The 11176-nt window shown below is 38.5% G+C and overlaps 1 protein-coding gene across 1 annotated transcript in view; it reads right to left on the bottom strand.

Annotated features, from left to right (window-relative positions):
• Window positions 1-1507: 1507 nt before the first annotated feature.
• The window catches only part of nrip2 (nuclear receptor interacting protein 2), a 30073-nt gene continuing 20404 nt past the window's right edge, over window positions 1508-11176 (bottom strand). Inside the window, exons 3-6 of the mRNA XM_047575836.1 lie at window positions 9696-9778; window positions 8781-8890; window positions 6205-6257; window positions 1508-4810 (exon numbers count right to left, since the gene is read on the bottom strand). Coding sequence (XP_047431792.1) covers window positions 4694-4810; window positions 6205-6257; window positions 8781-8890; window positions 9696-9778 — 363 coding nt within the window. The 3' untranslated portion in view covers window positions 1508-4693. The remainder of the gene's footprint in view (window positions 4811-6204; window positions 6258-8780; window positions 8891-9695; window positions 9779-11176) is intronic.

Raw genomic sequence — 11176 nt, 5'->3', positions numbered from 1 at the left:
ACCTGTCCCCAAAAGTGTCCCCAATTTTAACTTTTTATGAATGAGAAAGAAAATGTTGCGTGTGTACTACAGTTATTACGGTAGCCGGTCACGCTGATGACATCGACATTACAGACATAGCAGTTTAAATATATTTAAATATGAATAAATATGCCAAAATAAATGAAACGGTAATTGTCCCTGTTTCTTCGTTATCTTGATAACATTTAATTATTTTTTTTCCCCAAATTTTCTCATCAGCAGTTAGTGCTAACATGGAGCCACACAAACCTGTTTTACTACTAGCATGGGATTATTCTACAATATTTACTCATCATCACAGTAAAATAGTCCATCCTTAGTCAATCTACTGCATTAAGTCCTCTCTCAACCAGTAGATAATGTTCTGAACACGTGATTATGCATGGATGCATGTGATATACATTTTTTGGTCATACTGCCCAGCCTAAGAACATCCGCCTAAATAAGAGCTTCCGGTATTTGAATTACCGTAACTCACCGATGGACAAAAAGTTTGACTAAACACTGGGAAGTTGCGCTTTCTCGAAAAAAAAGCTGCCATTACGGTAATTATGACCCATCGCAGCTGTTGGTTTCAGGTTGGGGAGCGACGCAAGGCCTGGGAGCCCCAGGTGGGGAGAGTTGTTTGGAGGAATTTGTTGGTAAAAACAAAGTTAGTTAAACCCTTGAGATGTCACCAAGGTCTTCCAGACAAAAGCACAACTTCCCAACATTCAGCCACACTTTGAATATTATCAGTAGCCCAAACCACTGTGAGTTACGGTAATTCAAAATACCCTGTGTTTTAAGGCTTTTAAGGGTTAATAGGCAGTTTAGGCTTATACATCAATCTGACGACAGCCCAGACTCTACGCAGCCTGACATGAATCTCCCTAGAAATGTAAATTTGCATCACTCAGACAAGAGCTGTGATTGGTCCGCTTGGTAGCAGCATCTTAACCGCTTTAGTATTTCCAACTTCCATCTGCGCAATTGCTTTTCAAACTGATTGTTTTGGATCAATAAAGATGGAACCCATCCGGAAAAAAGGTTAACTGAGGAGGTTTGGAGATACTAACATTGGTGTGACTCGCCGTTGTTGAAAGTGAAGCAGGAAGTAGAAATCAAAACGAACCTGACTGGCAAACTAGCACAAGCGTAGGCTACCGCATCTAGTCTGGTACTCTAAATGAACCTTAAGACATGCTCCGACCAACTCGACTGTCTTATGTCTTTGTCATGGGAAAAAAAAACAAAAACAGCAGTACAACAGGATGGGAACCTTCACTGATAAGACAGTCAAAGCCCTACGGTGCTGTGGGAACATCTGCTTTCTCTATTCTAGTATGACACGGTTCCTTATATAGTAGGACGTACCAGAGAAGGGCACATGCAGGGGTGTTTTTCAAGCTCTGAAGATGGGAATCAGTGTCTTCAAGTGGATCCCTCCCACCAACCGTTTGTGGTTTGCAGGCCCACATATTAAAATCATGATTACAGACAGAGCTAGCCAGAATACATATTTTTATTAGGCAGAGAAAATACTGTTCAGAAGAAGAGAAACACCAAAAATAAATTTCTGTCACACATCGATTCCTCTCGCACGGCTTAGGAAGGTCACTAGTACACCAAAGAGAAACAAACATTGTCAACCTACGCGCGGGCGGACGGCCGCTATGAAGAGGTTAGATGATACTGCAGCACTGTCAAAAAACAAAAAACAAAAAAAAACAGCTCAGGTGTTATTAAAGCGTGGGTACGACGGCCTTCGGTGGGCGCCGGTGAGGCGGGTTCCCGATTCTCCACATCGTGAAAAACAGAGTCAAGAGAGGCAGGTGGCACTGTAGTGGGGGAGCTTTTGTTATTTTCATTCTCTTGTGACGAGCAACTCACAGCAAAGATGAGGTGTCAGAGTGAATAACATCAGCCAAAAAAAAAGGTGGTAAATGGACAAAAAAAGAATAAAAAACTGAAGAGGAAGATGAAGTTGAAGAGGCGCCCTGGCACTGAACGCAGCCACAGCCGGGGCGATTAAAATCTCCTAGAAAAAGAGGCAGAGAGGGAAGGCAGCTGGGGTCGGCTTTTGGCAGCTCGCTCTGACCGGGGAAGATGGGAACCTACTCCGCTTGTTCCCATGTGAAACAGGAGCCGTTACAAGGCAGAAAACCCTGCTTTGACTCATAACATGCACACACAACACACACACACACACACACACATCCAGCCTCTTCAGACTTTGACACACGTCAGACTAGTACACTAACATGCAGACTTGTACAAAGGCAGATCTTTACAAAGTCATGCAGATGGAATGTTTTTTTATATTTTTGTAGCCGAGTCTGACTCAAGTGTGTTTGACTGGTTGGCCTGAAGTCTATTTTTATTTGGAGGGATTTTGTAACAAACTATTATAATTCAGTCTGGCCCATTGTGACATCCTGGAAAGTACGCTCCTAGGAAAACTGAACCATATCAGTCTTTGGATGAGGAAAGAGTGAGGGTTCTCGATGCAAATTCACCCTCGTCTCTTAAGGAGGTAGCCACGTCCTCTCCTACTTGCAAAAGCCTTAAAAAAAAAACAAACAAACAAAAAACTCAATATTTGCTTTGAACACACTGGAAAAAGGCATCATAACTACTTAAACTTTTTAGATGAGTCATGTTGATTCTTAAAGGAACAGTCTGACATTTTGGGTATTTACATTCTTGATTATCAGATGAGAATGAACGCCGCTCTCATTAATAGTAAATATAAGGTTACAACCAGAAGATATTAGTTGGAAAAGCTCTTTTGGTGATAAAATACTTTTACCACTTCCCCAAAAGCTCAATAATTAACATGTTATAGGGATAAGGAACTAAATAATGCATAAATGGTTGTTGTAGTTAATGTAAAGCTAATTAGCTTTAAGCTAACCCTGACAGCTGAACGAGTTAGGTTACATTATAGATAAACAGTTGAAATATTTGGTTACATTTGATAGATTTATAGTAGAATAGAAGTGGACAACCTGTCTTTAAAATATACAGATAAAAGCAATGAGCAACGATTGGACTAGCAGGTCATATTATTAGTAAACAGATATCCCGGTTAGCTAAAAGTCAGGAGAAATAGTGGACATAGCTATGGATAGTTTAAACTAATGAGCTCAAAGATAATGAATAAACAGTTGACTAGTTAGCTAAAACAAATGAGTAAGCCACTGATCGGTCGACATTGCTAGCTGAAAATGACGTTTAGCTAGTGGCTTGCTAAATGTTGTTAATAAATGCCTGACGTCAGTAGCTAAATACTGTGAAGGAACGGCTAGCTTTAAGAAAATGTCATGAATAAATGGCTGACATTGTTAGTTAAACATTGTGAATAATTCCCAGGTGTTTAAGCTAAATGTTGCGAATGAACAGCTGATGTTGTTAGCTAATTGTTGTGAATGATGGTCGTTGTTAGCTAAATGTTGTTAAAATATGGTTGACATTGCTAGATAAATGTCAGAAATGAATAAACAGTTAATCTTGTTAGCTACAGGTTGTGAATGAACAATGGGGATGGTTTGATAAATGTTAATAAATGCCTGATGTTGGTAGCTAAAGGAACGGCTAGCTTTAAGAAAATGCCGTGAATAAATGGCTGACATTGTTAGCTAAACACTGTGAATAAGCCACAGGCGTTTTAAGCTAAATGTTGCAAATAAACAGCTGATGTTGTTAGCTAACTGTTGTGAAAGAATGATGGCCATTGTTAGCTAAATGCTGGTTGACATTACTAGCTAAATGTCCCAAAGGAACAGTTGACGTCATTACCTAAATTGTTAGCTAAATTGGCCGCTGTTAGATTAATGTTAGCTGGCATTGTTAACTAAATGTTGCCAATAAATGGTGGACATTTGTAGATGCTAGGAATAAACTCTTGACATAGCTGTCAGATGTATTGGTGAAGTAGCTGGAAGGAAAAGATAATTTAGCCTTAAAAGCTGAAATATATGGTTTAATGGTTGAAATGTTGAGCCTTTTCCCACCCAAGTGAAAGTAGTATCTTGAAAACCTGACTAAACTGATTCAGTTTTGAAATTAATTCAGTTTAAATTAGGTTATTTTAGGACAAGAGAGGTAACAAACATTGATGAAGGAGAACATAAGCTGGGAATGTTGAGAACCGCTGGTTTAATCAATAAAAACACAAACCATAATGGTATTAATCTGACTGTTTATGTGCTTGTTGATAATTAGCTTTAGAGATGACGTTGAAGGATAGTGTTGCTTTATGTCCCCAAATGTAAAACCATTCCTTTCGCAGAATCAAAATTGACATGACCTATTTTATATTTTACAGTCAATTCACGAAAAACGTTGCCTTTAAATGATTGTTTTTCCCTTTTAGAGACCGTCAGCGTACCCAAGCAGCTGAACATTGGAATTGAATTTGAATATACAGAATGACCATAAAGAATGATTAAACTTACAGAGATTGGATTTGGCTCTGCAAACTAATTTAATGTAAGAGATTATCATGACAAATGTCTCAACTCTACGGAACACAAAGATGTAAACTCAAGAACGACAGATGCGAACGCTCATCCATGTTCTGGCAGTGAGAAACACTGTGATCGGACAGTCCAGACACAAACGGCACCGCGCCACGTTGCTGCGACCACTTCAGGCTTCAGGAGAGGTGGCGGCCGTCATTGAGTTGTGCTCACAGGTTCTCATTGTTGTCGTGTTGGCACTGGCTGTCGGTCGTTGGGTTCAGGAAGGGCAGCTCGTCGTCGCAGCCCTGCAGCTTCAGGACCCGACTGCTCAGATCCAAGCAGCACTAGGAAAGGAATCACATGGCGAGATGTACTTAGTGGAAACCTGAATAATGAATGCATGTTGCCAGCTCAAGGTCGCAAGTCTAATCTGAGGGAACATTTAATCATATATTTTGCTGCACAACATTACCACACTTTTACATTAATACTCCATGGTTTCACATCTCTAAACACACTAAAATTTAATGTTATTTAAGGAAACAAGGAGAAAGTTGAAATTTTTTTTAAAAAAAGTAAAAAATTTTGGGGGAAAAAAGTTAAAATTTTGAGAAAAGTTGAAATACAATTTTGAGAAAAGTCAAAATTTTGAGAGAAAAAAGTAACATTGTTGAGAAAATAGTTGAAATAAAATTTCGAGAATAAAGTCAAAATTTTGAGAGGAAATTAAACATTTTGAGAAATAGTCAAAATTTTCAAGAAAAAAGATGAAATTTTGAGAAAAATGTCAAAATTTTGAGAGGAAAGTAAAAATTTTGAGAAACAGTCAAAATTTCAAGAAAAAAGACAAATTTTCCAGAATAAAGATGAAATTTTGAGAGAAAAGTCCAAATTTCAAGAAAAAAGTCAAAATTCTATAGCTAAATTTATAGTTACATATATTAATAACTTTCAATAAATGATCGTAAAGAGACCTGTCTATGTGTTAAGTGAACTTATTATAATTTATCGTGGTGAAGACACTTAATCAACTGATAATTTAATAGTTTTGTAATCAGGTGCTAAACGTAACATTCAATGTTGTTAGATAATTATTTTTTAAAGTAAAGTTAATGTCATTTTCTCACCATATGACTGAAAGGGATGTTATTTTTACGCGCCCTCTTTATTTTTATTCATATTTTCTTATTAAAAATCTCACTGCGTGCAGCTAATTAATTAGAGCTGGTGAGAATGTGCGTAGACAGTAAAGAAGCTTGAAGCTGAAATGTTCATCTCAATGCGTAAATTCCTGATTTACAAAACAAGCTCATCTTCCTTTCACACCCTGAAGTCCCACTTTACCCAGATTCTTCAGGAGATAACCAGACACACTTTTCTGTATGTGCTGCTGAAAAATTAAGAGTGCTGCCTTTAAATGTGTTCTATTTCACATCGTATAATGTCCTGAATCTGCTTTTATCTTGGTTTTATCTGCACAGCGGGACGACTGACAGACGGCTGCACCATTATAATAACTCCCTTTTCCTACAGATAAAACCACATAGAGTACATCTGTTTCTTTCAGATTTTATGCCTCTACATTTCTCCTTGAAATATTCGCTTTAGTATAATATTTTTTTCTTCCATTTTGCTTATTTAAAACCATGTGGCCATTTCTAGTTAGCTCGTCCCTTTTAAACACAAAAGCTGCACGATAAGGCTCGCAGAATATTAGCAAAGCAAATGAAGACCTTACTTTAAGTTCCAGCAGAGTCTGCAGACCCAGGCACAGCTCAAACGCCTCATCCTCTGAAAATGGAAAAAAGGGGAAAGATTAGGACGGAGAGAAGGAAAAGGAATAAGCTGAATTTTCTCACTGCATTTTGAAAAGCCACTTTTATTTGCATTCATGAACACGCTCATCTTAACATGCATACATTAGCCTGGAACCAGGTTGGATAAAGTGTTCCCTGCTTGTTCTTGTGATAATGAGAGCTGTAAAGCGTATGTACTGTGAGGCAGGTTGTGAGTTTAGTGAACTGAATGTAAATAAAATAGGTCTGAGAGGCTGAACTGGAGTCATTATTCACCACCGAGGAGGGATTAAGGAGGAACTGCTGCATAAATAATAATGGGTGGTCTCTGGCTTTTATCTTTAAGAGGACTAAATGTCCTCAATACAAACAAAAGATAAATAATAAAAGTATAGATATTTGCCAGTATAGGAACTGTATGGCATTTTAGAAACGTATTTGTCTTATGTAATTCTCATAACTGTATGCTGATATGAAGCCCACAGATCACAGCCAAGCTAGCTGCTTTTCCATGCTAACCGTATCATGTTGTAGCATCATTTTTCAGATTTAGCCGAATTCCACATACCATCAGAACAGAAACGCAACTTAAAGCTACATTACTGCTGAATGTTAAAATAGGCCACTGTAAGCCAGAAAGTTAGCCTTGTCAGCTAACAAATTAATGTCAATTTCTAGCTTCACAAAGGCCAAAGAAAATAATTTATAGCAGATTTAAAGCAGAGGACTGTTGACCAGCTAAAACGTTTGATATTTCATCCCTGGAGTTGGTGTAGACCAAATACAGAGCTAAAAGTAGTACTAAAATGAAACACAACAGGCCACTGTAGGCTAACGTTTTAGCCTCGTTAGCTTCCAAACAAATGTCAGTTTTTTGTTCCAAAGTGAACAAAACTAAATTATTGCAGGTTCAAAGCAGTTCAACACTTGCAGTCAGGAAACAGCTAGCTTAGCCTAGCTTAGCTTGGCTTGGTTTAGCATAATTGAAGGAGCTAGTGAAAAATCTAGCAAGCTAGTTCTGTCCAAACCTCCAAAACTACTCGTAACAACACCGTTAAAGTGCATTTGGTTTAAAATCTATTTCCAAAAATACAGATATCACTTGTAAAAATAGTAAGTTAGCATGTTAGCCTTGTTAGCTAACAAAGTCATTTTCATTTATAGCTTCAAAAGTTGCAACAGCTACAGGCAGGCGACATCTAGTTTAGCTTTATTTAGCTTTGCTTAGCTTAGAGTGGAAACAGCTAGGCAGCTATCTCTGTCCAAACTTAAAAAGTAGCACTCCTACCAATAATTACACAGCTAACTAATATGTGTTATATAATCATTTGTTTTATCCTTACACAAATGTTGATGTAAAATCTTTGAACAATCGCCACATTTAACTACTATTTATGCTAATATAAGCTAACCGGGCCTAAAACCCCAAAGACGAACAAAACAAAACCGATCAGTCGTCTGAAGGAAAGTGTCCTTAAAAGGGATGTGACTTTTTTTGTGACTAAAATAAACTCTGGTATTTGCTTCCAGAGATGGAGAGTGATATAAAGAGACACAGATGATGAACAGAAAGTTTATTCCTCTAGCTACTTTTGGACAGCTGCCTCCACCGGCACCCGCAACGAGACAAATGAAAGTATGTTAAGCACTTGTCTTATCTCTATGAGGAGTTTTGTTCTTGTTGTTCGTTCTTTGTCTACTCAGCCAAGGTGACGATCACAGCTCATGATAATTATCTTCCCACTTATTCTATTTCTGCACCAGGGAACCTCTAAATACCTACCAGATGTTATTGGAACAGCAGATCTGAACTGTTTCTACAGAATTATTGTGTAGCATCGATAGCAAAGAGTAGAAAAATATAGATTTATCTACCTGTAAATGTTGTTTTACGCGTTAGCATGGCTAACCCTTTACTACATTTCTCCTAAGGTTTGGGTTTTAACCACCGCTCAGGGGACGAAATAGTTCAGTACAAAAACAGATGCATGACAATAAAATTTGTTATTTGCAGTCTTAAAATATTAGGGATCCAAGTTAGGAGCCAGGAGGATTAACTTTAATGACTGTAGGGACATTTAATGACATTTAGTCTGGCATCAGTGACTAATTCCTAAAGGTTGGTTTGGTTTTCTGTGAAAGAAGTTGTATAAAAGACTAAATAAATAGCTGCTGTTATGCTCATGCTCCCTTTAGGATGTAATCCATGTCTCATTTAGTGTTATCGTGTGGGCTGATTTATCAAATACTTTTAATTTAGAGCAAATTCTGCTCTTTCTATTCAGCTTTGTTAGTTAGCAAGTACTAATTAGCAAATGTTACCATGCTAAAGGTGGTGAAAATGACTAATATTATACAATACCTGCTAAACATTAACACTGTTATTAGGAGCCTGTTTGCTGATGTTAGCATTTAGCTCCAAGACTAGTTCCTCCAACATGGCTGCAGACTTTAGAAATTCAACTCTTTCTGGGCGTTTTGCTCCATTCCTGATGAATATTGTGCCGTATACTCTCACCTCTGACATATGCCGAACACTGGACCGTCTGTCTGCCCAGCTGCAGCTGCAGGTCCGTCACCACCGAGCTGCTCCCACCACACGGTGAGCTGTCCTGACTGGGCACCAGCCTAATGATGCACAGACAGACACACACACACACATCTTCAGTAGTTCAAACACAAATTAGGTTTAATTTGAGCAGAAAAGATCAGCAGTCTTACTGAAATGTCAGTCAAATGTTTGAGTAGCTGAGACTTGATTAGCTGGGATTATGAAGAGGAGCGGTACACGGTAGAATTGATTATGGAAGTCATCAAATTGTGTCTGTCTCAGAGCTTTATTTAGTGTTTTAATGTGTTAAGATGAAGGCAGCAACTTAGGAACAGTGAAAGAGCTTCATTTTTACGCTACATTTTTAACCTCCTGAGATCCTGAGTTTGAGGTTTGTGCAAAACCTCATCGAGTTTGTACGATTGAAACTTGTATATTTATGTTTATTTACTTTTCTACTTTGGTATAACGCGCAAATTTAACAAATTCTATCAGTAGAAACGAGCTGCAGCGTCCCGAATTAGCACGTACTCGCTTGAGGACGTTGGGATTTTACTGTGTGCAAATTCTGGTTTCACATCGACATGTTCAAGGATTGAAATAAATACTTTTATAATTTCTCAAATAACTCAAAAACGTGTTTCTGCTCAAAGGTGCTTAGTTTTTATACATGCAACCTTAGAGAAATTAAAAATGCATAGAAAACAAAAGTTCGCGTCTCAGGAGGTTAAATCCAGTTCACTTAATGTTTCTTTCTTGTTCTTTTCTCACTCTTTTCATCTCTTCACTGTTTGATTTTCAGCTGTTTGTGAAAGCCTCCACAGTTTTGTCAGATGATGCAGTAGCCGTTGTGTTTGCAGTCAAGAGGCGGGTGTTTCTTACCCCAGCCTCTGGCAGCAGGAGGTGGAGATGTGGTTATGTTGGTTGCCAGTGTTGATGGACGCCTTGACTTCAGTCTCGCAGCACTGGTGAGGGGGAAACAGAGACAGAGAGTGGGGGATTTTAGCGTCACAGTTTTTCCACTTCACGTCTGTTGCTGTGGAACACGAGGAAAAAATTGGTCACAAACAGCACATTAACACAACTCTGGGGAGCCTTTGAAAACAACCAATAAATTCACTCGGCTGCCGTGTGTTCTCGAAAACTGCCAAAGCGAAAAATAAAGTTGACTGCTTATTAACTTGGTCCGCGCTAAACAAGTGTTCCATTAGCGAAGCATTTCCAACTCTTTTTTTTGGAGCCATGTGTTTAGATTGTGTTGCTCCAGGCATTAAACTAATCATAAACCAGCAGACATTTGTTTTTGCTTTTTTTTTTTTGGTTGTTGGCTGATGTATTAGACTGTTGTCGCTGACTGCAGTTGCTGATTGTGTAGTTTGTTGTGGCTTTTGGTTTTGCACACTCACTAGAGCGTGACAAGTGGTCAGACATTGCTCAGAATATCTGTCAGTGAAGAGGAAAGTGACGTTTCTTTATTATTTTGATCTTCAAAATCTATTTTTTTATATCCCAGCAATTGATCCCATGTAGTTACATTTTTATTTACCAGCTTTTCAGTTTAATTTCTTATCTTTTATGGTCCCTTAAATTTATCATTTTGGCAAAATAGCTCTAAATCTGCATTTTACCACCACACAGATTAGCTAGTTAGCAATTAGCTTGTGGGAACTGTTGAGCAGCTAAAACTTAAGATATTTCATTGCTGGAGTTGGTGGAGACCAAAAATAAAGCCAAAAGTAGTACTAAAATGTCGGCCATACTTTTGCTGGGCGACCAGAAACACAACAGGCCACTGTATGCTAACATGCTATCCCTGTTAGCTTCCAAAGGAGTGTCAGTTTTTTGTTCCAAAGCGAACAAAACTAAGTTATTGCAGGTTCAAAACAATTCAACACTTACAGACAGGAAACTGCTAGCGTAGCCTAGCTTAACTTAGCTTGACTTAGCATAATTGAAGGCGCTAGTGAAAAAGCTAGCAAGCTAGTTCTGTCCACACTTCTAAAAGTGCACGAATTAACACTTGAACATGGTTTAAAATCTGCTACTTCCACCTAAGATAACTGATGCACAATGAGAACAGTGATACCTCATCTAACTCCAGAGGGGGCGAAAAAGAAAATCAAGGTATTTCTAAGACACATATTCTCATAATCTTACAGATTTTTCCAGCCCGTGTTAAAGAGTAGTGATAAGAGCAGGCGTCTCGGCCCTGATTTCCCCTGACATTTGTCTTCATCTCTCAGTCGCTCGGCAGCCTGCAGGGCTCTTCACGTCACAAAGACATGTTTTCATGTGTGGTAGCTGCAGATTGTTGCGGGTTTTATGGGAACTGTTGTCTCTGAAGGCTCTTCCCTGTAAATCGG

The sequence above is a fragment of the Mugil cephalus genome, chromosome 22 (genome assembly GCF_022458985.1).
Source record: "Mugil cephalus isolate CIBA_MC_2020 chromosome 22, CIBA_Mcephalus_1.1, whole genome shotgun sequence".
Classification (NCBI taxonomy): domain Eukaryota; kingdom Metazoa; phylum Chordata; class Actinopteri; order Mugiliformes; family Mugilidae; genus Mugil; species Mugil cephalus.
Note: the sequence above shows the minus strand (reverse complement) of the source record. Positions and strands in the feature narration are given on the sequence as shown.